Genomic DNA, 25,935 nt, shown 5'->3' with positions numbered 1-25,935 from the left:
CATTTGGTGGGTTGAATGACCTGTGTCTGTGTAGGAATATTCTATGACTTTAAATGCTGCTGCAAACTTTACATCCTAGAACACAAAATGCAGATCTTTTTAATGCAGCATTTTAAAACTAAAAGGATAAAGATGCTAGAAAAATTTGCTTGAGCATTTAATTTAATATGTATGAAGCTGACCATTTGATTGTGTGACATTGAGCTATTCTTCAGTACAGTGTCCTCCACAATATCAATCCTGCAATTTCCAAAATAATGTACTGTATCCTTTTTATTCAGATCGCACACAAATGTAGGGGATATTGCACTCAATTTAACACTGAAATATTTGCACTAATGTTAAAGCTGGCTGGGAAAGCTTTTAGCCAATTGTGGTGGAGGCCCACTCTGGGACTTGAGCATATAACCTAGGCTGACACTTCAGTGAGGGAGGGCTATATTGTCAGAGCTGCCATCTTTTGGATGAGATGCTAAACTGGGGCGCTGTCTGCCTGTTCAGAGGGATGTAAAAGAAGAGCAGGGAGTTCTGGTGCCAACATTTAACCCTTAATCAGCAGGTCATTTATCTCTAGCTTGTGGTTATTGCTGTGTGCAAATTAGCTGCTGCGTTTGCCTACATGACAACTGCACTTCAAAAAGTAATTCATTCACTGGGGCTTTGGGACATCTTGAAGAGAGAGAGGTGTTTTATAAATGCAGAGACTTCTTTCTCAGGTCTTTGGAAATCTCTTGGCTGTAGTAGTTGGTTCATGCAGCTAACTAATCAACTGTTGCAACTACAACTGATCTTGCTGGCAGGGGAACTGTGTAATGAAACCAATCGGGTTGTTCGATCGACACCCACTGGCCTCCTCAGAGATAATCAAAAGCAGCCAATGAGTGTGCAGATAATCGAGGTGGCGTTGTATGGTGCACAGACCTCTTGGAGTTGTGCTGATCTATATGCAAGGGGACTATTAACAAACCTGTGCTGTGGAAGGAGGTTTAGCTGTGGAAGGAGTTTAAAAAACATCTTTCCATCCCAGTTCCAGGAGCCAGGAAACCCTTGCTGTTGGCATTCTGGATTTATTTCTGTATTGCAGGCACAATATCGACTGTTGGGGTTTCTCCCCCTGGTTTTTCCCCTATGTTTTTCCTTTCTGAAATACATATTGCATATCTGAGGGACAGGCAAAGTACTTCCAATACTCTATATAGCTGCAGGTTGCAGCTTGACTACTTTATTCACCCCTCCATGAGGAGTGTTTCCTTTCTGCTTTGTATCTTCCTGCTGAGGAGTTGTGGTTGATGCCCTGCATTGTACAAACCTTTGTTGCATCTTATTTGGACATCAGGCTCTGGGACTGTTTTGCCTAAGCTTTGTTTGAAGTGACAGGATGACCCGTGTAGATGATCTAGAATGATGCTGTTTGTTCTTTGCTTGCAGTTGGGTTCGATGAATACGGCTCAGACTGTGACGGAATACGGATAACCTCATTCTTGGATTTAGCAAATCAAGATGAAATGACCCCCCTTTCCAGACTGGAGAAGTATGCTGCCAGTGACAATGTGTTCAACAGGTAAAGCAAGCCTGCGAGAGGGGCTTGATCTATATTACAGGGATGATCAAATTGTAACAATCCAGCCCTGGAAGCCAAGCCATCTCTGTCCTATTTGTTCTTCTCTTTCTTATTCACTGATTTGTCCTGTTTGAATATCCTGGGTCTGGAGGTTTTGCGGTTTTCAGCACTGTTGCCTCTTGGTAGCTAAATCCTAAATTGGAGCGATAAGGTAGTATCAGCAGCTTGGGATATATGGGAACGTGGGTTTAAACATTATACATGGCCCCCACCCTCCGTGGTACACAACTGTTCTTCTCCCAAAGATGAAAAGCTTGGTCCCCATTTGCTGTATTGAACTGGTGTGGAAGACGCTGCTCTTTCAACAGCTAGCTCTCTCTAGATGTTAGATATTGCATATATTTTGAAAGGTGTTTATTAACATGAAAAAAATCATCAACGAAAGTGTGTGGTTCAGACTGTGACAAGTTCGAGACCTTGGTTTTAGGGAGGGATATGATGTGAAAGGGCGTGAACCCTGATGTCTGACTAATCTATCAAACCTACCCACATTGTGTTTGATGGGGCTATTAAAGGTGAATTATTGTCTAAAATTAATATTACCTGTTACTAATGACTAGGCCTTTTTTGATACTCCTGACTGGTTATTGTACAGAGCGGGATAATGTTGAGATGTTGCGCTCATTAGAGATGTGTATTGTGTAGCTGTGGTGCCAGATGTACAGGAATGGAAAGGCCACTGTAATCCACCTAGTTGGCCCCAAAGTTCATCAGGGCTGCAGTTTTAGTTTTAACTTTTTATTTAAGAATTTTCAAATGAACAAGGGCAGGTAGGAAAACTGAACAAAGCTTAGAAAATGTGCAAACTGAGCCAACAGTAAATTGTGATCAGCAGCCAACAACGGCGACTGTTACATCAAAATGATAGAAAGGGGAAACTGGTGGTGTGCAGCTACCAAACATTAGAACAAAAATGTTTCTTGTTGCTACAAGTGAGTAAAATATTCTCAGTTTCAAGATGTGTGTGCATTTAATGCAGTATCAACATTGGTTAGAGGTGGTAGATTTCATTCACAAGTTGCCTCTGCCAGTATCTGTTCATTATAGTTTTATATTTCTTTCAAAACTTGAGCGAAATTTAGCGTACAACATATTAGACTCGCAGCCTTATTGCAGACCATTCCAAAGATAGACTTGAGTAGGTGGGGTTAGTCATAAGACTTGCTGGAATCAGTGGTCGATGCAGGTTTAATGAAATATTCTATATATGCTGAGTCTGCATTTGCTAAATAATTAAATATTTACAAAAAAACAGCTATTCTGGAGTGTCAGGAACTGGAAAACGGAGGGTGCAATGTCCCATACTGAGGTTAGCAGAGCTAACAAAACAACTGAAAGAGACCTTTTTATAGAGGGATCTACAAGATGTTAAACTGTGTATATAAAAGATATATCTGGAGCACTACTTCAAGGTAAATAAAACAGTAGAACAAGGGCAGTGACCAAAGCTGGTAACAGGGCAGTTCAGGACTGATGTGTAGAAGAATAACTTCACACAGTGTGTATTTGATACTTAGAATAGATTTTTGGGTAGGGTATTGAAGGTGAAACCCTTGGACTCATTCAAGAGCCAGTTAAGTGCAGTGACGAGGGCACTGTAGGCATTTTTTTCTGGGCAGCAAGTTCAGGTAGCTTCCCTCATCTATTTATCTTGAAACCTCAAAAAAAAGTTTAAATGTTCGTTTTGACCCAAAAGAAACCAAATGCTACTCAGCGCTGTTAGCATTTCTTGCCTTGAAAAGTTCCCGTTGGCTCATGTTCATAAGGCTATTGGGAGGAGGAGCACCCTCTCGTTAAACCATTGCCCATTTTAAACCCTCCAACAATGTGTCAGAATCCCCAAGAAATGCCCGTGTAAGTTGTGCTTTTCACTATTCACTTTGATGTCGACCTGTAGACTAGAATAAAAAGGGTCTCTGTATAGAACCATAGAAAAGATACTGCACAGAAGGGGGCCATTCGGCCCATCTTTTCCACGCCAGCTCGAAGAACCACCAGGTGCCCATTCTAATCCCACCTTCCAGCACCCAGTCCGCAGCCCTGCAGCTTACAGCACTTTAGGTGCAGGTCCAGGTGCTTTTTAAAAGAGTTGAGGGTCCCTGCCTCTACCACCAATTCGGGCAGCGAATTCCATACACCCAACACCCTCTGGGTTAAAAAAAAATGTTTTCCTCATGTCCCCTCTAATCCTTCCGCCAATCAGCTTAAATCTATGTCCTCTAGTTCTTGAGCTCTCCGCTAGGGGTAACAGGTACTTCCTGTCTACTCTATCTGGGCCCCTCATAATTTTGTACACCTCAATCAAGTCACCCCTCAGCCTCCTCTGCTCCAAGGAAAACAAACCCAGCCTATCCAATCTCTCCTCGTAACTGCAGTTTTCAAGCTCTAGCAACATTCTTGTAAATCTTCTCTGCACCCTCTCCACAGCAATTACATCCTTCCTGTAATGTGGTGACCAGAACTGTGCACAATACTCCAGCTGTGGCCTTACCAGCGTTTTATACAGTTCCATCATTACATCCCTGCTTTTGTATTCTATACCTCGGCTAATAATGGAGAGCATTCCGTATGCCTTCTTCACAACCTTATCTACCTGTACTGCCACCTTCAGGGACCTGTGCCATGCATTCCAAGGTCTCTCACTTCCTCTACCCCTCTCAATATATTCCTGTTTACTGCGTTTGCCCTTTTTACCGTTTGCCCTCCCTAAGTGCATTACCTCACACTTCTCCGGGTTGAACTCCATTTGCCACTTTTCCGCCCACTCCACCAACCCATTGACATTTTCTTGGAGTCTGCAGCTATCCTCTTCACTATCAACTACACGGCCAATTTTTGTGTCGTCTGCAAATTTGCCAATCATGCCCCCTACATTCAAGTCCAAATCATTAATATATACCACAAATAGCAAGGGACCCAACACTGAGCCCTGTGGCACACTACTGGAAACTGATTTCCATTTGCAAAGACATCCATTGACTTTTACCCTTTTGTTTTCTGTTACTGAGCCGATTTTGGATCCAATTCGCCACATTTCCCTGTATCCCATGGGCTTTTACCTTTCTGACCGGTCTGCCATGTGGGACCTTGTCAAATGCCTTACTAAAATCCATGTAGACAACATCCACTGCACTACCCTCATCAATCTTCCTTGTCACAAGTGTAAGTGCAACACTTCAAGTGCTTATCTATCCCTTTAAATATATTCCATATCTTTCTTCAGATTTGTTCTTTACATTAGAAAGCGGCTCCTCCACAGAGCCCTTTAGATGACTGATTCTTGTGAAAGACAAGGGAGAGTACATCACCTATGATTCCGCTCCAAATGCTCTCCAGACTCAACCCAAGTTTGGAAGAACAAAATCTATGGAAAGAAAGAACTTGCATACACATAGCTCCTTTCATGACCTCACGACATCCGAAAGCACTTCACAGCCAATGAATTATTTTGAAGTGTAGTCACTGTTGCAATGTAGGGAAACACAGCAGTCAATTTGCGCACAGCAAGGTCCCACAATCAGCAATGAGATAAATTACTAGATAATCTGTTTTCTTTGGTGGTGTTGGTTGAGGGATAGATGTTGGCCAGGACACTGAGAGCTCTTCGAATAGTATTGGGATCTTTTATGTTCACCTGAGAAGGAAATGTGACATTGGTTTATCATCTCATCCGAAAGCCTGCACCTCTGACAGTGCAGCACTCCCTCAGTACTGTACTGGAGCGTCAGCCTGGATTATGTGCTCAAGTCTCTGGAGTTGGGTTCGAACCCACAACCTTCTGGTTCAGGTGCAAGTGTTGGCAACTGAGCCAAGATTGACACCTGAGTATAATTAAGCTGCTGGCTGTTCATTTTTATAATTTAAGTGGACTCTGTATGAAAAATATCGTCACATCATAGTAGTTACAGCACAGGAGGAGGCCATTCAGCCCATCGTGCCTGTGTCGGCTCTTTGAAAGAGCTGTCCAATTAGTCCCACTCCCCCTGCTCTTTCCCTATAGCCCTGTAAATTTTTTCCTTTCAAGTATTTATCCAGTTCCCTTTTGAAAGTTACTATTGAATCTACTTCTACCACCATTTCAGGCGGTGCATTCCAGATCATTGCAACTCACTGCGTTTAAAAAAAAATGTTTCCTGATGTCGCCTCTGGCTTTTTTGCCGATCATCTTAATTCTGTGCCCTTTGGTTACTGATCCTTCTGCCACTGGAAACAGTTTCTCCTTATTTACTCTATCAAAACCGTTTATGATTTTGAACACCTCTATCAAATCTCCCTTTAACCTTCTCTGTTCTAAGGAGAACAACCCCATCTTCTCCAATCTCTCCACATCACTGAAGTCTCTCTAACCTGGCATCATTCCAGTAAATCTCTTCTGCACCCTCTCCAAGGCCTTGACATCCTTCCCAAAGTTAGTGCCCAGAACTGAACACAACACTCCAGCTGAGGCCTAACCAGTGTTTTACAAAGGTTTAGCATAACTTCCTTGCATATATCTTTGCAATCCTAATGATAGCACTGCCTTCTTCCTTTTTATATGTCTCCTCCTTCCTCTCTTTCTTTTCGCCACCCCCTCCCCTCACAAAAAACACATTATTGCTTGGATTGGTCACAAAAAATGCTCCATCTTAGTGGAGGAGGTGGTACTGATCTATTTAGATAGATTTTTATTTAAAAATAAGTACACTGTAAAGCTTATTTTGCCATCATTTAAATTGAATTACTGTTAATATTCCCACGTTTATCGACTGTTCTTCTGACTAGCACTCATTGCAGAAACAAAACCATTGCATAGGCAGATTATGCAGGAATATTCGACACAATGCAAAATTCTGTTTCATTTGTTTTCAACTCAAAATATATGGGTATTCCCATGTCTGTAAAACCCTGCAGAGGAGATACCTCGATGTGCTGAGCTTCCTGACTTGCCTGAGCTAGCAGTAGGATGTGCTCGGTGCAAGCCAGGCAGTTGCCCCTCGAAGCAGATGGTTATGAATTAGCATTGCCAGAGGCATGGGAGCAGTTTGTCTGCTTTGTGTCTGTGCTCGGGAATGCTGCATACTGTAGCAAAGCCTAAAAGGTAGGTTTGGGGGGCGGGGGGAGGGAGTAAAGAGAAGGATGCATCATGCATCCCTTTATCATACGACTTGTCTTCACATGCTCCTTTGTGTAGCTTTCCCTGAGGCATTCTCTTTTTTAATTATTTGTTCTCCCACCTACTACAGCTGGGATTTTCTGATTTGCAAAACTATTTGCTGCATTTTAAATGTGGTTGTGCTATGTCTAGTTTGGAAAAGTAGATGACTATTGATGGCTAATCTAAATTACACTAACCTTTTAGTAATTTGACCCTTTCTTGTGCATCTCCTGTGATGTATTCCTGTGACCTCCTTGATCTTAAAGGGGAAGAAAAATCCCCATTGATACATCTGCCTTTTTTTAAATGAAGAAGCACTTTGGACTCTTGAGTCAGGAGGTCATAGATTCAAGTCCCACTACAAAAACTTGAGCACAAAATCTAGGCTGACACTGCAGTACTGAGGGAGTGCATCACTGTCTGAGGTGCTGTCTTTCGGATGAGATATTAAACTGAGGCCCTGTCTGCCCTCAGGTGGATGTAAAAGATCCCACGACACTATCTGAAGAAGAGTAGGGGAGTTCTCCCTGGTGCCCTGGCCAATATTTATCCCTCAACCAACATCCCTAAAATAGATTACCTGGTCATTATCCCATTACTGTTTGTGGGAGCTTGCTATAAACAAATTGGCTGCCATGTTTCCTACATTACAACTGACTACAATTCAAAAGTACATCATTGGCTGTGAAACACTTTGGGACATCCTGAGGTTGTGAAAGGCACTATGCAAGTCTTTCTTTCTTTCTTTCTTTCTTTCTTTCTTTCTTTATATATATAAATGTAAGTTGTTCATGAAAGATCAGTTATCTCACCTGCACAGAGACCCACCACCTCTAACTTCCTTTGCCACTAGGCCATTTCATGACATCACTGACGAGGAGCAGCTCCATTTGAAAATGATGGGGGTTGCATTTTTGGACCAGTCCAATGGCCAATCTGGGCTGTCCAACCCCAGTAAAAAGACAGCAGATCTCCTGTGGCATTGCTCATAGATAGTCTGGAACACAGTTGTGATGGTTACCTGCTAACCTTTTGAGGAAGTGGTTTGAATAAGCACAATCTGAGGCTGATTAAAGGCTAATTGCTGTTGGAAGTTTCTTTCGACGGCTACTGCTTGGCTCCTCTCGAGGAGAAGCCGGGTTATGTCAAAGTCGGGGAAACCAGCAGGAAAAGCCAGGCTGTTTTTCCTCTCTTTCTACAGATAGGGGAGGGAACTTTGAACAAAAGTATTGCGCCTAGACTTTGATTTCCCTTTAAGCAGTGTACTTTGAGTCTGCCAGATTGGTTTGTGTGGATCACTATGGCCTTTAGAAATTTGCTGCTTTGCGGGTACTGACTAGTAAACTCAGCTGCTTATTGTGCTCAGGGTCAGCTGTGCAGATTGTACGTGCTCCCATGCGGATAGCTCCTTATTGTCGCCCATCTCCTTTGTAAGTTGGACGCGCCCTCAGGATGGCACCTCAAGAGCAGAGCTGGCAAGCAGTGGTATGGCTTGAAAATGATCCCTCAGCATTATACAGCTTTAATCGATTGAAAAAGCATGAAAGAAAATTAAAAATGTAAATTTGTAGCAATAATATAACTTTAAAATAATTGTAAAGCCGTTAAATTGTTTTTTTGGGGGGTTGGGGGGGCTGGTCTGTGGCCCCTTTGATCTGGTTTTTCTCTTGAGATTGTGTTTTGCCAGCAGTTTCTATTTTCATTTCTGACTGGATCTGCAGGCTTTGTGTTTTTCTATTCTCTCACCTGAGCTGTTCACTCATTCTTTTGTTTCTTTAATTCCTTTAACACTTCTTTCCATTGTCTGAGAAGGTCATTTCATCATATCAGTCTTTTTTTAAAAAAAAAACATATGATACTGGAAACACTCATCAAAACCTGAAAGGTTAACTCTGATTCCCTCTCTGCAGATGCTGCCTTAACCTGCTGAGCTTTTCCAACATTTTCTGTTTTTATTTCAGATTTCCAGCATCCGCAGTATTTTGCTTTTTTTTTCTCCCCCTTCTTTTTTTTTAAAAAGCAGGTTCCTGGCTATTCCACCAATACTTCCTATCTGTCCTGGGAGTACCCATTTGTTCTTTCCCTCCCCCTCCTGTTTTTTTCCCCTGATTCTATTAAAATGCTTAGCTTTCATTTATCTGCTCTGAAGAAGGGCCCAGCCTGACACACTAACCTGTCAATTCTCTCCTCAGATGCTGACTGACTTGTCATGTATTTACAGCATTTTCTGTTTTTTTTTCTTTGTTTTGCTTCTGATTTTTTTGAACGTAAATTCTGCTCTAGGCAACTAAGTCACCTGTTTACTGAACGGAGGTGGGGGGGGGGTGGGAAGAGAGAAAGAAAGAAAGATTCCTTCAGATCCAGGGTGTCTTGACTCCCTGTTACTGGTTCACATATCTGTCAAAAGACCACCTGAAACAGCTGATGAACATACACTGTAGTGCTTTGACTTTCCATGCTGACTGGACAGTTTAGGTCAATACAACCAATTAGATGACCAAATCTCGGTGGACCTACTGCCAAATTAGAGCGAATGGGACAACTTGACTTTAGACTGGAGGGAATTCAGTTATTTGAGTTAAACATTGTCCAAGTTAGGTGAGGGGTAAAAATTGAAAAGTAGTGCAGACTTCTTGTACAAATAACCAAACCAGACCTGTACTCCAGTTTTAACATTTTGAATTTCTTTGCAGGATTTAATAGTTAAATTGATGTTGCCTACTTTTTATTTTTCACTTAAATGCAATGCTCCAAGGGATCAGTAGAAGTATTGGAGAATGACATTTCCCCTTGTGTGCTGAGGCATCATTGGCTTTTTATCCCTCAGGCAGACCCTATAAACCCAAAGTACCTGTGGCCATAAAGCCCAGCCAACTCAATTTTATTTGCACTTCTATTTCTTACTCGCTGGTTTGTCCTGTTTGAACTTCACGGGCCAGAGGTTTCAGAACGGCTGCTCCTAGTGGATAAATCCTAAATCGGGACAGTAAGACCAGTTAGTATCAGCAGTGTTCACTACTGGCAAATTAATGAGAACGTGGAATTAAACTTTGGACTGTGGTCTGCACGGGCTCAAGGTACACATCTAAGTGGCCCACGAGGATACAAAGCTTGGATACTCCTGCCATACCATCTTTGGATCTCTGAGAATAAAATGCCTATTATTTTATCATACAATTTTCTGGCTCATCCTCAAGAATGTATTCTATGTAATAGAATTTGTGTTGCATACCTGTAACAACTCTTCCTATTCCTTTGTTCCCACAGGGATATTTTTACAATGTCAACATCAAATATTAGCTCCATGTTGTACAATGGAAATGGGCTGATTGATAATGAATTGTTAATTGTGCCAAACCCACAAAGCTCCTTATTAGTTCATCATTTTTTTGATGCTTGTGGGGGGGAGGAGGTATTTTTGTGAAATTTTGATTTAATAGTTGTGCCTTTAAATACCATCACAGTACATAAATAGTTTTAAAAGTAAAAAAAACTTCAGTTCGGACCTCTGAACCAAGCTTATTTTGATAGTGTTGTAAGTTTTTTCTGCTACAGGCTAGAGAGAGAAAAATAACTCATACTTCAATAATGCTGTGTGCTTGGTTCACTTTGTACGTAGTTGATGGCCACCTGTTTAAATCTGAGTGGTGTGATACTCAAAATCCAAAACTTCTCCAAAGTATAAGACTGTTCTGTTTAAATAAGTAGAAAATGCCAGGAGAGGAGTGGGTTTGAAATCTGGGAAACAGTCAGTCGGTACTGGTCAGTTTGATATATTCTTTAAAAGAAAGGAGAAACATATGTATATTTTAAATGAGTTGCCTTCTTTGTTATTTTGTCTACTTGAGTTAGAGACTTTCTGCAGTAAATATATAACTATATTGTGAATTCCTTACGTGCTTGTCTCTGCAAAAAAAAATCAATTGCTTGATAATTTTGAATTTAATGAAGTCTATCACTTTTGAAGACTAGAATGAAATGTTTTGGAGCAGAAAAGTTTAGTAGCTAAAGCAATTAACAGACAGCGTTCATTGTTTTGCTTTGCATGTTACCAAAAGCTCTCCAGGCGAGGATAGACACTAGCAGGTATGGTGAGTTGGGACTCACCCATGAATGATCTATGCCACAAAAGCCAAAATAATCTGAAGTAGGAAGCTTAGAAAAGACCCCCAAAAACCTGACTGCCTTAACATGAAATTCACTGTGCTGTGCAAATGATTTCTTCCTTAATAACGAGCACTTTTGACACATTTTCATCTTGAACAGGCAGATTGTTGCTCGAGGGCTCTTGGATGTTCTGCGAGCTTTTAGTGACGATGAGAAAGATTTCTTGGCTGTCATGGAGACGATAGTTAGACTCTCTGAAGATACAGGTATGTTGGTGATCTGCTTATCTTGAGTGATGGACTAGCATTTTGCTGAAGTGAGTGATTGTTTCTGTGCTTCTTCCTTCTTTTCCTTCCCCCCCCCCCCCCCCACAAATTATCTGCCTCTTTGCTTTTCTGCCCTGTTAAAGGCACTGACTCATGCTGGGCTATCTTTCCACGGTTGCAGATAGCCTTGTGGTAACTCTCCCAAGCAGTCATTCTTCCTGTGAAAGCATCGTCTGAAGTCTGTTTTTACTGCTGGCATAAAAACATTTTTGGGGGGTGCTTTTCAGGTTCTATATTTAGGTTCAAAATGGTGGGGGGTGGGCAGGAATTGAAGGAACTGGGTAAATTCAGATAAAATCTTTTTATTTGAAACATCCCTAGAGGACAAGAAAGCAAGCAAAGGACTTAAAAATAAAAAGAGGCACAGTTAAGCCACAAGACGAGTCTCAATTACTTATACTCTTATGGGTCTCAGTTGCAGTTCTAAAAGTTCTGGCAAGTGTATTAAAACAGGCTTTTGACACTGTTTGAAACAGGATTTCTTTTAATAAAGTAGTCATCCTCCTACAAGAATATTTCTAGGCACTGTTTGCTCTCCATATATGATAAGCTGTCTGGTACCAGAAGTCTCCTTACATTGCCAGACATTGTAACTCCTTACATTTGTAGATAAATGTATTTTGGATGCTTCAGACACACTGATGCCCCCTCTGGTCACAACCATCATTTCACTATTTCATTACAGGGAGTGTGTAATGGAGCAATCGCTGCTTAAACTCGGAGCTCACTTCATATCTCTGTAGAACTTGCTGCTGAAAATTAGTCCTGAGAAATGTATGTGGCATTGTTACCAGTGCAATGCAGCGACATTTCAGAGGCGATTTTTAAGCGCCCTCTCCACACACATCCCCCTTTCCCCTCCCAACTCCACTTCCTTCTGTGTCCGCCCCTGGAAAAAGCTCTTCCCCCAAGTCACTTACAACTGGACTTTCAAATTTCCAACTGTCTAGCTGTTGGCCCTCCATTCACCACGACATTTCTGCAGCTACTGATCTGCTCAATCACACCATCATCTTTGATGTCCTTATCCCCATTAAAACCATTACTCTCTCACCGTGGTCATTCCCCCGATATGGCCCTCATCTCCGCTCCCTTAAGTCCAAGGACGCAGACTTGAACGTTTATGATGGACAACTGGTTTAGCCATTCATCGCCAGATCTGGCTGAATCACATAAAGCACTATCGGGTCCTCCTCTCCTCTGCCAAAACTGCTCGCTATTCCAGGTTCATCCTGGACTGCAAAGATAAACCTTGGCTTCTCTTCTCCACTACAAACCATCTTAAACCCCTTTCTCTGCCCCCTCCACTCTCCCCTTCAACAAAAAGTGCGAGGAGCTCATGGACTTCTTTGTCACTAAGATTGAGACCATCCGTTCAGCTGCTTCTGCTACTTCCCTCGCTTCCCCTAGCCCATTAAGTCAAACTTCCCTTAAGGTTCCCCCCTGCCCTAGCCATGAACTCGCATCTTTCTCTAGTTTCTCTCCTATCTCCCCTCGTGCCCTCTCCGAGCTCATTTTAACTGAGATCCACCTCCTGCTCCCTCAACTCTATTCCCACCAAACTGCTGACCACCCAACTTCCCTTCCTGGCCCCCACGCTAGCTGATATTGTTAACAGTTCCATCTCCTTAGGTACTGTCCCCCTCCCCTTCAAATCTGCTGCCTCGAAAAAACCCACCCTTGACCCTTCTGTCCTTGCAAACTCCCGCCCCATCTCCAACCTCCCTTTCCTCTCCAATGTCCTTGAACGTGTTGTCGCCTCCCAAATCCATGCCCATCTTTCCTGCAATTCCATGTTTGAATCCCTCTGATCAGGTTTCCGCTCCTGCCACAGTACTGAAACAGCCCTTATCAAAGTCACAAATGACATCCTATGTGACTGTGACCATGGGAAATTATTCCTCCTCATCCTTCTCGACCTGTCAGCAGCCTTTGACTCGGTTGACCACACCATCCTCCTATTTCTCATCGACATGCTGCCCTTCAGCGACATCATCCGAAAACACAATGTCAGATTCCACTGTATACTGATGGCGCCCTGCTCTACCTCACCTCGAACTCTGTTGACCTTTCCACTGTCTCTCATTTGTCACACTGCATGTCCGACTGGATGAACAAACATTTCCTCCAACTAAATATTGGGAAGACCAAGGCCATTTTCTTTGGTCCCTGCTGCAAACTCCGTTCCCTAGCCACCAACTCCATCCCTCTCCTGGCCACTGTCGGAGGCTGAACCAGGCCGTTCACAACTTCGGCGTCCTATTTGATCCTGAGATGAGCTTCCGACCACATCTCCGCTCTATCACCAAGACCACCTATTTCCACCTCCGTAACATTGCCTGTCTCCATCCCGCCTCAGATTTTAAAATCCTCATCCATGTTTTCAAATCCCTCCATGGCCTCGCCCCTGCCTATCTCTGTAACCTCCTCCAGCCCTACAACACACTGAGATCACTGTGCTCCTCCAGTTCTTGCCTCTTGCGCATCCCTGATTTTAATCGCTCCACTATAGGCGATCATGTCTTCAGCTGCCTAGGCCTTAAGTTTTGGAATTTCCTCCCTAAACCTCTCCGTCTATCTACCTGCCCCTCCTCCTTTAAGAAGCTCCTTAAAACCTACCTCTTTGACCAAGCTTTACCTGTCCTAATATTTCCTTATGTGGCTCGGTGTCAAATTTTGTTTAATAATTGCCCATGTGAAGCGCCTTGGGATCTTTTGCTGCGTTAAAGGCACTAGTTTTTAGTGCTAGAATCAGGAGCGAATCCACTTTTGCTGATTCACCAACCTGAAAAAAATTTGGGAATTTATAGTGGCAATCGTTAATTTTTATGATCCCTATTCGTGGGTCAACCTAGACAGGGAATGTCAGGCTAGTTATCTTTGAACTTAATCCTGACCGCACATTGTGTGCTCACGCGCGCACTTCTTAGCAGCAGCTGTGGCACAGCGATCAGGAGCTAGAACCCTGTTTTATCCTTTTTTCTTTTTGGGAGTGTAAGGTGCACTGCCATTGCTCGAGATGAGCCACAAATTCACCACAACCTAGGGATTGATCTCTGGTCCTTGCTGCTCTGTGTGGCTGAGTGCGGAAACCAATTGCATCCCACTTTGAGTGCAAGTTTTAGAATGCACTGCAGATGGTATCCCCTTTGAATGCTTGACAATTTGAATGCATGGCAATAATTGCTTCTAAAGATAATTGAATAGTTCTGTCTTTTAACCAGGAAGGGTGGTATTTCGAGAAGGATACATTTAATCACACAAGGCAAAGCCTTGTTGAATTTGTAAACCTTGTGCTCATGTGCCTCCTATTGCCAAAAAAAGTGTGCTCGTTCTTTTTTAAAAGTGTTGGTGCCATTGAATAAAAATAACTATGAAAGCTGCTGGATCATCATAAAAGCCTAACTGGCTCATTAATGTCCTCATGGACGGGAACCTGTCACCCTCCTACCTGGTCTAGCCTATGAGACTGCAGTCCCTCGCTATATGGTTGACTTTTAATGCCCTCAGGGCAACTAGGGATAGGCAATAGATGCTGCCTTGCCAGTATCACTCAACAAATATACATAAAAGAAAAAATTCTATCCATATGTGCTTGTGACAGTCCATTGAATACTTGGGTAATGGTGCCACCAAAATGATTTTCCTGATTCACTTAAACTCTCCACGTACTTTTTTCCAATGGCCTTGCTGTTTAGATAATATAATGACCCAGTTATCTATGCAGGCTGCAAAAGGCAGATGGTAAATAGAAGATTAATCTGAATTTTCCACGCTAAGATCATGGAAATATTTATCATCTTAATGAAAAGTGGCCCATCTGCTCTTCTCAGTGCCTGTAGTGCACTAATACTTGTTTAACTATCGTCTCTCCATTTGTTGTCTCTGCTTGTTGACCACAATGGGCCAACACAGAGGACACTGGAGATTTATAGCAGGATATGGCCAAAACATCTTCCTTTTACTATCGAGGTATTTATATTTAAACCTGGGGTGCTGCGTTGGTTACACCTAGAGGTGATGGGTTGGAGTTCCCATCTGCAATGTCAGTCAGGTCAAACCTTAACCACCTCATCTCCAGGAAACAAGTTTGTTCAAGTCTCTCAACATAGTTCAGTCCCTTCTTTGCTGGTGAATTGGCACTGGATCCTCTCTAAGGCTGGTACATCCTTTCTCTGGAGAGAAAGCCCAAAAGTGAACACACTACTTAAATGGAGCACTCTGTACAATTGTAGTAGTGCTTCCTTGTATTTATATGCTGTGCCTCTTGTGATGGAGTCCAGCACACTGTTAGTGTTTTTTCACCTGTGAGCTAAATTTTAATGATTTATGTACCTAGATTCTTAAGTTTTGACACAGCGACGATGAAGGAACGGCGATATGTTTCCAAGTTGGGATGGTGCGTGACTTGGAGGGGAACGTGCAGGTGGTGTTGTTCCCATGTGCCTGCTGCCCTTGTCCTTCTAGGTGGTAGAGGTCGCGGGTTTGGGAGGTGCTGTCGAAGAAACCTTGGCAAGTTGCTGCAATGCATCCTGTGGATGGTACACACTGCAGCCACAGTGCGCCGGTAGTGGAGGGAGTGAATGTTAGGGTGGTGGATGGGGTGCCAATCAAGCGGGCTGCTTTGTCCTGGATGGTGTTGAGCTTCTTGCACTCATCCAGGCAAGTGGAGAGTATTCCATCACACTCCTGACTTGTTCCTTATAGATGGTGGAAAGGCTTTGGGGAATCAGGAGGTGAGTCACTCGCCGCATATACCCAGCCTCTGACCTCCTCTTGTAGCCACAGTATTTATGTGGCTGGTCCAGTTAAGTTTCTGGTCAATGGTGACCCCCAGGATGTTGATGGTGGGGGATTCGGCGATGGTAATGCTGTTGAATGTCAAGGGGAGGTGGTTAGATTCTCTTTTGTTGGAGATGGTCATTGCCTGGCACTTGTCTGGCGTGAATGTTACTTGCCAGTTATCAGCCCAAGCCTGGATGTTGTCCAGGTCTTGCTGCATGCGGGCACTGACTGCTTCATTATTTGAGGGGTTGTGAATGGAACTGAACACTGTGCAATCATCAGCGAACATCCACATTTCTGACCTTATGATGACGGGAAGGTTATTGATGATGCAGCTGAAGATGGTTGGGCCTAGGACACTGCCCTGAGGAACTCCTGCAGCAATGTCCTGGGGCTGAGATGATTGGCCTCCAACAACCACTACCATCTTCCTTTGTGCTAGGTATGACTCCAGCCACTGGAGAGTTTTCCCCCTGATTCTCATTGACTTCAATTTTACGAGGGCTCCTTGGTGCTACACCCTGTCAAATGCTGCCTTGATGTCAAGGGCAGTCACTCTCACCTCACCTCTGGAATTCAGCTCTTTTGTCCATGTTTGGACCAAGGCTGTAATGAGTCTGGAGCCGAGTGGTCCTGGCGGAACCCAAACTGAGCATTGGTGCGCAGGTTATTGGTGAGTAAGTGCTGCTTGATAACACTGTTGACGACACCGTCCATCACTTTGCTGATGATTGAGAGTGGACTGATGGGACGGTAATTGGCCGGATTGGATTTGTCCTGCTTTTTGTGGACAGGACATACCTGGGCAATTTTCCACATTGTCGGGTAGATGCCAGTGTTGTAGCTGTACTGGAATAGTTTGGCTAGAGGCACGGCTAGTTCTGGAGCACAAGTCTTCAGCATTACACTGTATTTAATTACATTAATTCATGACAAAATGCTGCTTGAGCATTCAGTAACTTGAAAATTTACAGTTACATTACATTGAGTCTACAGCACAGAAACAGGCTATTCAGTCCAACTGGTCTGTGCTGCTGTTTATGATCCACATGAGCCTTCGCCCTCCCTACTTCATCTACCCCTAACAGCATACCCTCAGCATATTGGGGGGGGGGGGGGGCGGAGAAAGGAGGATCATTGGGGGCAAATTTTCTTTTCCCCCTTCCCCTTCCAAGAGTGCATGTGTTTAATGGATTAATTTATATATTGTAAAAATTTAGTGGCGGCGTGAAAGCCTCTAAGCTTAACTCCCCTGTGTTATAAAACTGGAGTGTTGTAATTTGCCAGCTATGGAATTATTGCCTGATTTCAGTGTACTTCCTCATCCACAGAGCCCACAGTACGCGCTGAATTGATGGAGCAAGTACCGCACCTAGCCATGTTCCTCCAGGAGAACCGACCATCTTTCCCAACTGCTTTTTCCAAGTATATGGTGCCCATTGTTGTAAGATACCTCACTGACCCCAATAACCAGGTAAGAAATCACTGCTACGTGGCATAGCATTTTATTCATTTATGTCAGGAGACACTGTGCCCGACCTTTAAAAGATCTCTTGTATTTCTCCTCGTCAAAAGAACTGTATAGCTTTGACTGAAATGCATTGCTCACGCTGCCAATACTATTAGATATCACATAGAAACACTGTATTTAAATGAAGAGGACTGAATGAATGTTAAAAGTTAGTACTGTACAAATGTCTAAAAGTTCATCTGCAGCTTCATGGGAGGGTCTGCTCTTGGTGTTGCTCAATTATTCAATAACATTGCTCACCGGCACTTCAAACAGCTGAGCAGCGCTCTGCTCGTGGTGCTCAGTTTAGGGTCACCAGCTGCCACTTAGGATCATAAGATTGCCCTTCTCCCTACATATTGTTTGAGTAGTCCAGCACAAGCTGATCAATTGCTCTGATTCAGGTACTCTCCTAATACTTTGTCTTGTGCCTACTGCAAAAGACTGCTTCCTATAAATTCAGACATGCCATTATGCAAAAGTAATCTGTGATGTAATGTGCCTGAAGTGAACAATGAACCATTCATTGGTGCAGCTGATAAATTCACTGGTAACCAGTAAGAGCTGCCTCTTGTACTCTTGATCTCTTTGATGGACAAATAACACTCTGATATACTGTATATCTCTGGCTGTGAACTACAAATCAGAAATTGCACAGAAGCAAGAGCAAATATTTTATCTCCTGGTGTCTCTTTCAATAAAAATCAAGGGAATTGTAGTAGTAACTTTAAGCAACTTGTGTCCTTGATGAAGCACTCTTTCATGAAAAAGACAAACTCATGGAGTCCTTTACTTGTCCCCAGCATTAACAAGGACCGAGAGCCTTCAAATGTAGCAGAGTTTTCCAATTGACAATGAAGAGGGTGGACAAGGAAAGGGCAGTATTGGGGCTGAGTAAGGGGAGTTGTTGCTGGATTACACTTACTGCAGTACAAGCAGTTCAAGATTACGACCAGTCATAAGTTGGAGAGGCTGTCTCCAACATTGGGTGGGGAAAAGTCCAGGGGCAGCGATGGTGAGCAATTTCCTCCCTAACCCCCTCTGCTTCTCCAAATCTTACTCCTTTAAGACCCTACTTATATCCTATGTCTTTGACCAAGCTTTTGGTCACCTGACATTTTTTTGGCTCGGTGTCAATTTTTGTCTGATAATGCTTCTGTGAAGTGCCTTGGGACGTTTTACTACGTTAAAGGCACTATATAAATGCAAGTTGTTGTAGCCAGTACAGATGTCTCCCTGCTAAGGTCTTTGGCGTGCCTACCTGGTGAGGAGGGGGAAGCAGAAGGCAATAACTGAGTCCAGGGTCTGCGGTGGGCCTGCCAGAGGGTGAGACTGAGAGCTAGGACTGGGGAGTAGTGTTTGGCAGGGTATGGAGACTCTAAGATGATGGCCAATATCTTTTTAATCATCTGATTGGTTTGAAGTAACTCTGACTGTTAATCTATTACATGGTTAGTCTGAATTGATTCAGTCACGAGAAACAGATGTACAAAAGAGGGACCGTTTTAAAATTTAGATTGCATGTTAAAAGCTTCAGGGCACAAAATTAAAAAGAAAACCTGTCTGCTGTACTGTATCAAAAACCCAGCTGGCCAGTTTTTCTTAAATCCATCAAGTTTGTTTCCCAGTCGGCAAACAGAATGCGATGGGACTTAACAAGATTGAACCATTATATGAACTGTGATGGGACCTCATGAGATCGAACTGTTACAGGAAAGTTGCATTATAGTATTTGATGTTTTGAAGACCCGATGGGCAACCAAGGTCTCTTAAAGCATGTGGTTATTTCAGCTGGACCTTGTTACAAACTGTGAAGTGGGGCAATTTTTTTTTCAACTTTTCGTGTTTTCCATTTGTACCCCGTTCTCGTTCCAATCCTGCTGGTCATGTTTCTCAAACTAATATTTCTGCCTACTCTGCACCTCGAACAGGCTGGAAGAGAGTAACTTTGTTCCTGTACAGATTTTCTCCACCACCCATTCCAATTAGATTAAATTCCTCCCCATGAGCAATCGTTCCTTGCTTCCTGTACAGACTTTGATAAGAAAGCAGCTGAATAACTGAACTGCGTAACGGTTGCAGTTGCCAATACCCAACACAGTTCTTCATCGTTCCGATAACTCCGCATTTGAACTGACTTTTTTTATTTGTTCCTTTTAATTGTTGGTTTCGATTGGGATTGTGCTGTTATGATGACGAGAGCCACGAATGAGCACGGTACTTTTGTTAAAGTTGGATAGCCATGTGGTGAAGGACAGAATACTCGAGCCTGGTCTTTAGTTGTTTCCAGGCCTTTAAATTCAGAGATTCCTCTTACACACACACCACACCCTAGATAAACTCTCCTATAAAAAGGATACAAGAGAGTCCCCAATTGATACCGATCACCTAAATACAATTAACACTCATTGATATAAATCATACAATTGACAACTTTGTCTGATGCTTTAATTCAAATTAGTTTAAGGCAAGAATGTCCAAACTGCGGTCGGAGAGTCAACCCAACCTAACCTTGGGGAACTTCCTTCCCTGTGTTTCCTGCTCACTGACTTGTTCTGTTTGAATTTTGTGCATCAGAGGTTTGGAAAGGGCTTTTCCTAACCTTGTTGCCTCATTGGTGGATCAATCCTCAATTGGAATACCAAGATTTGTTGGTTCCAACAACATGCAGTATATGAAAATTAGTTGGAACGTGGATTTCAACTATCTGTGGCCCCCGTGGTTCCATGGTACAAACCTAAGCAACTCAGAAGGACCAAAAGCTTGGATACTTCTAATGGTAAGGTACTAAATATTAAAGTTTTACACCTTTCTCATTCTTAGGTTAGAAAAACAAGTCAGGCAGCCCTACTGGTACTGCTGGAACAGGAGCTGATAGACAGGACTGACGTAGAGATAAAGGTCTGCCCAGTTTTGCTGGATCTCACGGCTCCGGACAGTGATGATGACTACAAGATTGAAGCTGTGGCAGTGAGTAGCTGGAATGCCTCCTTGACTCTCGCGTTGTTTGAGCTGGAATGTGTCTAATGACTGTCAACGGTAGCCTTGCTTTTGAAATGAGGTCTAACTTGGACTCGGGGGAAGAGGGGGTCTTTTTCACCTTTACCACCTGGAAAGTAATGTGGCGGAGCCGATCGTCTGCCCTATCTTCTCATTGATTTCATCGGACGAGCGATTTGCTCCACCATGAAGGTGAAAATTTACCCCAAGGCTTCCTAGATTCAAATGTTCCCTGGTATGTGGGCTTGCTAAGTGTTGAGATTTATAAACCCATCATTCCAATACAGTTATTGAATTCCTTAATTTTGAGTGAATGCTTTTTCCAGCTCATTTACCTCCCATGTTTATAAATTGAATTATGACAGCTGGTCACCTCCATTTTCTCTAGAAAAGAGAGGGCTGAGGGATGACCCATTAGAGGTCTTTAAAATTATGAAGGGGTTTGATAGGGTAGACGTAGAGAAGATGTTTCCACTTGTGGAGAGTCCAAAACTAGGGGCCATACATATAAGATAGTAACTAATAAGTTCAACAGGGAATGCAGGAGAAACTTCTTTACCCAGAGAGTGGTTAGAATGTGGAACTCACTACCACATGGAGTAGTTCAGGCGAATAGCATAGATGCATTTAAGGGGAAACTAGATAAACACATGAGGGAGAAAGGAATAGAAGGATATGCTGATAGGGTTAGATGAAGAGGGGTAGGAGGAGGCTTATGTGGAGCATTAAAGAGCGGCATAGACCAGTTGGGCCAACCGACTGTTTCTGTGCTGTAGATTCTATGTAATAAATCACATGACCTCTGTTAATGCAATCTACCAAAGTGGAGCAAAGTTTATGGGCACTGCTTTTTGTTACAAGAGGTTCTTTTTATAGACGTAAATGATAATTCCAGCCTTTTTAAAGTCACCTGTTTAACAGCCGTAGAGACCCTCGGGTAGGGTTTCCCTCTCCTTGCTCCAGTGATGTTGATTTCCAGGTGCATCCCAGAGTAGCCCTATTGCAGGCAGTGAGGGGCGTATCTTTAAACAGACCTTGGTACTTCTCCAGAGCTGTCCCAACCCCAGGAAATCAGACTGGGAAACGCGGGCTCCCATGGTTGGGTGGCTTTCGGGACAGTTGGGTGTCATGTGCCCGAGTGTTTGCAATGAAGCTGCTCCAGAGCGTTCCCCATAATTCATGTCACCAGGGCAACTGAGCGGAGTCCCAACTCGAGCTAGAAGGTGAGCGAGTTACTTTCTTGTAAGCATCTAGAACAAAAAGTATTGCTGTGGACTTTTCTTCCTCTTTAATAAAGCATAACAGTCTACACTTTTGGAACAATCCTGACGCAGGTGGATAGGAACACGCACAACAGGAATATCTCCACTCTTGAGACTTCCTGGTCTTGTAAATAGAACTGTGTGGCAAACAAATTCACTTGCCTAGTACTAATGGTAAATATAAAATGCTGGGTGTTTTTTTTCATGGATACCAATTAGAGGTAAGTATTGGTAGGTTTTCAGAACAAATCACTGGACACAGATTACTGGGATTTGAACTTGTGGCCAGCCAGTTGAAAACCCACTGCTGTATGTGACACTATACATTCCAGGATATTATATTGATGCGACCAGGATTATTCACTGCCCGTTGTTTCTAGTGTGTGTATGTTCACTGCCGGCTGTTTCCTGTGCATGTTTGTGTTCACTACCGTTCTAACAACCCTTTCTGTTGCCTTAGATAATTTGTAAAATGGCCTCCATATTGACCAGTGAAATAACTGAACGTTTGCTGCTATTTCGATTTTGTGAGCTGTGCAGTGATGGCAAGCTGTTCCATGTTCGTAAGGTAAATAGGATCGCAATGTCTCTCTCTCTCTCCATAGATGGACCTTGTGGTGTAGTGGTTTGACACGGTCTCGTCTCATATTTTCATTTGTGACCCAGTTTAACTGGTAACCTGCGAAACACTTCCAATGCGTTTCTTAAATAAAAACTGGAGATACAGAGTGGGTTTGTCTGCATTTGAAAAAGAAAAGACAAGTTAACACGTTTTAAAGGAAGGATGGGCTTTGTCCTGAACTCTGATTTCCAGCACCCTCCATTTATCACTGTGAATTCTTTCAAGCTCCCGGTGATATTTTGAGAAACGTTAAAGACAAATTCTGCACGTAAATGTTGTATTGAATCTGTTAAACAAATTGTGTTTGTGTATGCCATCAAATTGGGGCGGATACTTGGTTTGTTGCGGCAATATAACCCCCTTTTCTACCTCTTAAGGTGTGCGCAACTAACTTTGGAGATATCTGTAATACAGTTGGCCAGGAAGCAACAGAGAAGTACATGGTATGTGATCACACCTTCCATTCCTCTCACTGGGGGGCAGTGTCTGTATGTGAATCACACTTTCCATTCCTCTCACTGGGGCGCAGTGTCTGTACTGAATCACACTTTCCATTCCTCTCACTGGGGCGCAGTGTCTGTACTGAATCACACTTTCCATTCCTCTCACTGGGGCACAGTGTCTGTACTGAATCACACCTTCCATTCCTCTCACTGGGGCGCAGTGTCTGTATGTGAATCACACCTTCCATTCCTCTCACTGGGGCACAATGTCTGTATGTGAATCACACTTTCCATTCCTCTCACTGGGGCGCAGTGTGTCTGTACTGAATCACACTTTCCATTCCTCTCACTGGGGCACAGTGTCTGTACCGAATCACACTTTCCATTCCTCTCACTGGGGCGCAGTGTCTGTACTGAATCACTCCTACCATTCCTCTCACTGGGGCGCAGTGTCTGTATGTGAATCACACTTTCCATTCCTCTCACTGGGGCGCAGTGTCTGTACTGAATCACACTTTCCATTCCTCTCACTGGGGCGCAGTGTCTGTATGTGAATCACACTTTCCATTCCTCTCACTGGGGCGCAGTGTCTGTATGTGAATCACACTTTCCATTCCTCTCACTGGGGCGCAGTGTCTGTACTGAATCACACTTTCCATTCCTCTCACTGGGGCGCAGTGTCTGTATGTGAATCACACCTACCATTCCTCTCACTGGGGCGCAGTGTCTGTATGTGAATCACACTTTCCATTCCTCTCACTGGGGCGCAGTGTCTGTATGTGAATCACACTTTCCATTCCTCTCACTGGGGCGCAGTGTCTGTACTGAATCACACTTTCCATTCCTCTCACTGGGGCCCAGTGTCTGTATGTGAATCACACTTTCCATTCCTCTCACTGGGGCGCAGTGTCTGTACTGAATCACACTTTCCATTCCTCTCACTGGGGCGCAGTGTCTGTACTGAATCACACTTTCCATTCCTCTCACTGGGGCACAATGTCTGTATGTGAATCACACCTACCATTCCTCTCACTGGGGCGCAGTGTCTGTACTGAATCACACTTTCCATTCCTCTCACTGGGGCGCAGTGTCTGTACTGAATCACACTTTCCATTCCTCTCACTGGGGCGCAGTGTCTGTACTGAATCACACTTTCCATTCCTCTCACTGGGGCACAATGTCTGTATGTGAATCACACCTACCATTCCTCTCACTGGGGCACAATGTCTGTATGTGAATCACACCTACCATTCCTCTCACTGGGGCGCAGTGTCTGTACTGAATCACGCTTTCCATTCCTCTCACTGGGGCGCAGTGTCTGTACTGAATCACACTTTCCATTCCTCTCACTGGGGCGCAGTGTCTGTACTGAATCACTCCTTCCATTCCTATCACTTTGACCAGTGAGCGCAAGATAGTGCAAAGATATGTCCAGGCTCATTAGTAGCACTCTTGTCTCTGAGTCAGAAGATTATTAGATCAAGCCCTCCACTCCAGGATTTGAGCATGTAATCAGGCTGACACTTCAGTGTAGCACTAAGGGAGTATTGTATTAACATGCGCCATCCCTCAGCCCAGCACTTCTTAAACTGGATTAACATTCATCTCTCTCTTTGTTGTGAGATCTTGCTTTGCACAAAACGATAGGCACATAAGTGGTTGTACTTCAGAATAATTCATTGTATCGGAAGTACTTGGGAACTTTTCTGACAAACTTGATAAGACTCTGTGTAAATTTGTGGCCTTCAAGCTTTTAAGGCCTCAGTGGCCTATGGGAAGAGATGTTGAATTGTGTATTGAAAAGGAGTAATTCAACATTTGGATAGCTTCTGAGGTTTAGAATTGCGTTTTCCCACTAATGCAGCTGCTGATTTGAGATAACTAGCGTCCTAGCTAAACAGAGAATATTGGCTAGCTGTTTCTAAACTGCTCCCTAGTCCTTAAGTGTCTGACACAAAATTGTACTTGATTTCAGATCCCCAGGTTCTTCCAGCTGTGCTCGGACAATGTTTGGGGCATTCGGAAAGCATGTGCGGAGTGCTTCATGGCGGTTTCCTGTTCGGTTTCACCTGAGGTCCGTAGGACCAAACTCTCCCCACTCTTCATTAATCTCATAAGTGACCCTTCTAGATGGGTAAGGACCACAGTGCGCAAACCACTAGATGGTTTTAGAGAGCAGTGTTAGGAAAGAGATTTTAACAGGTAGTTTGCTGAAGCTCGTGGATGAGCCTTTGTGTTCTGATATAATGCGAACAGCACGATTGCAATATAACTTGCATAACCACCTGCTATAGCCATATCATGCACCCAGTTCGAAGGAGATCAATGGGCCGACTTTGGGCTCTTGTATGAGCAGTTACCATGCTACTAATTGGTTTAAGTCCATATACTTAATGGTGAAGATTTGGAAGAAAGTAGTTACCCTGTATGTGTTTATTCCTTTACTAAACCTGAAGAACCCTGGGGGGCCTTGCATGGGCATGATGATCTTGGTCGTAGGTTAATTAAGTGAGTCTGCAAAGAATTTTTACATGACCCATTTTGGTCTTGCATTAAAACTGATTGATTTTTAGCTGGGTTTGCGGTTCTGAGATTTGCGTAACACTTGACGCGTATGTTTCTAAATCTGAAGAGTGCACTAACGTAATGATAACCATTTACTGAAACTTTGTTGACCCTGCCAGGTCCGCCAAGCTGCGTTCCAGTCTCTAGGTCCATTTATCTCCACTTTTGCCAACCCATCTAGCGCTGGCCTGTATATCAAGGAGGATGGTACACTGAGCATTAGACAGCTGGACAATAGCGTTGCAGATGTCAGGTATGCATGCAGATCAGACAGTGCTTATACTGTGGCTTTAGTTGGGTAGATTGCTCATGCTTGCTTGCTTCTTGTGCAGAAAGCTGTTTTCTGAATAACCATTTCCCACACAAGAGGACAAAGGACAAACTTTCACCACACTGACTGCAGCGGTTCAAGAAGGCGGCTCACCACCTTCTCAAGGGCAATTGGGGATGGGCAATAAATGCGGGCCTTGCTAGCGATGCCCACATCCCATGAATGAATTTAAAAAAATACACATACACAGAGACACACACATACACATCACTGAAAACATTTTTGATGA

At 43.4% G+C, this 25,935-nt stretch overlaps 1 protein-coding gene across 2 annotated transcripts in view; it reads left to right on the top strand.

The window, feature by feature from the left end:
* The window catches only part of LOC137335363 (serine/threonine-protein phosphatase 4 regulatory subunit 1-like), a 62,926-nt gene that overhangs the window by 3,302 nt on the left and 33,689 nt on the right, over positions 1–25,935 (top strand). The window contains exons 3-10 of one of the 2 annotated variants that reach the window (XM_068000696.1): positions 1,429–1,561; positions 11,022–11,128; positions 17,305–17,447; positions 20,307–20,453; positions 22,206–22,313; positions 22,745–22,810; positions 24,786–24,944; positions 25,495–25,628. In XM_068000696.1, coding sequence (XP_067856797.1) covers positions 1,429–1,561; positions 11,022–11,128; positions 17,305–17,447; positions 20,307–20,453; positions 22,206–22,313; positions 22,745–22,810; positions 24,786–24,944; positions 25,495–25,628 — 997 coding nt within the window. Of the gene's footprint in view, positions 1–1,428; positions 1,562–11,021; positions 11,129–17,304; positions 17,448–20,306; positions 20,454–22,205; positions 22,314–22,744; positions 22,811–24,785; positions 24,945–25,494; positions 25,629–25,935 lie in introns of those variants that run through there. The other variant, XM_068000697.1, reaches the window with a different exon arrangement.

The sequence above is a fragment of the Heptranchias perlo genome, chromosome 19, assembly GCF_035084215.1.
Source record: "Heptranchias perlo isolate sHepPer1 chromosome 19, sHepPer1.hap1, whole genome shotgun sequence".
Lineage (NCBI taxonomy): Eukaryota > Metazoa > Chordata > Chondrichthyes > Hexanchiformes > Hexanchidae > Heptranchias > Heptranchias perlo.
The sequence above is the reverse complement of the archived record's forward strand: the minus strand, read 5'-3'. Positions and strand labels throughout refer to the sequence as shown.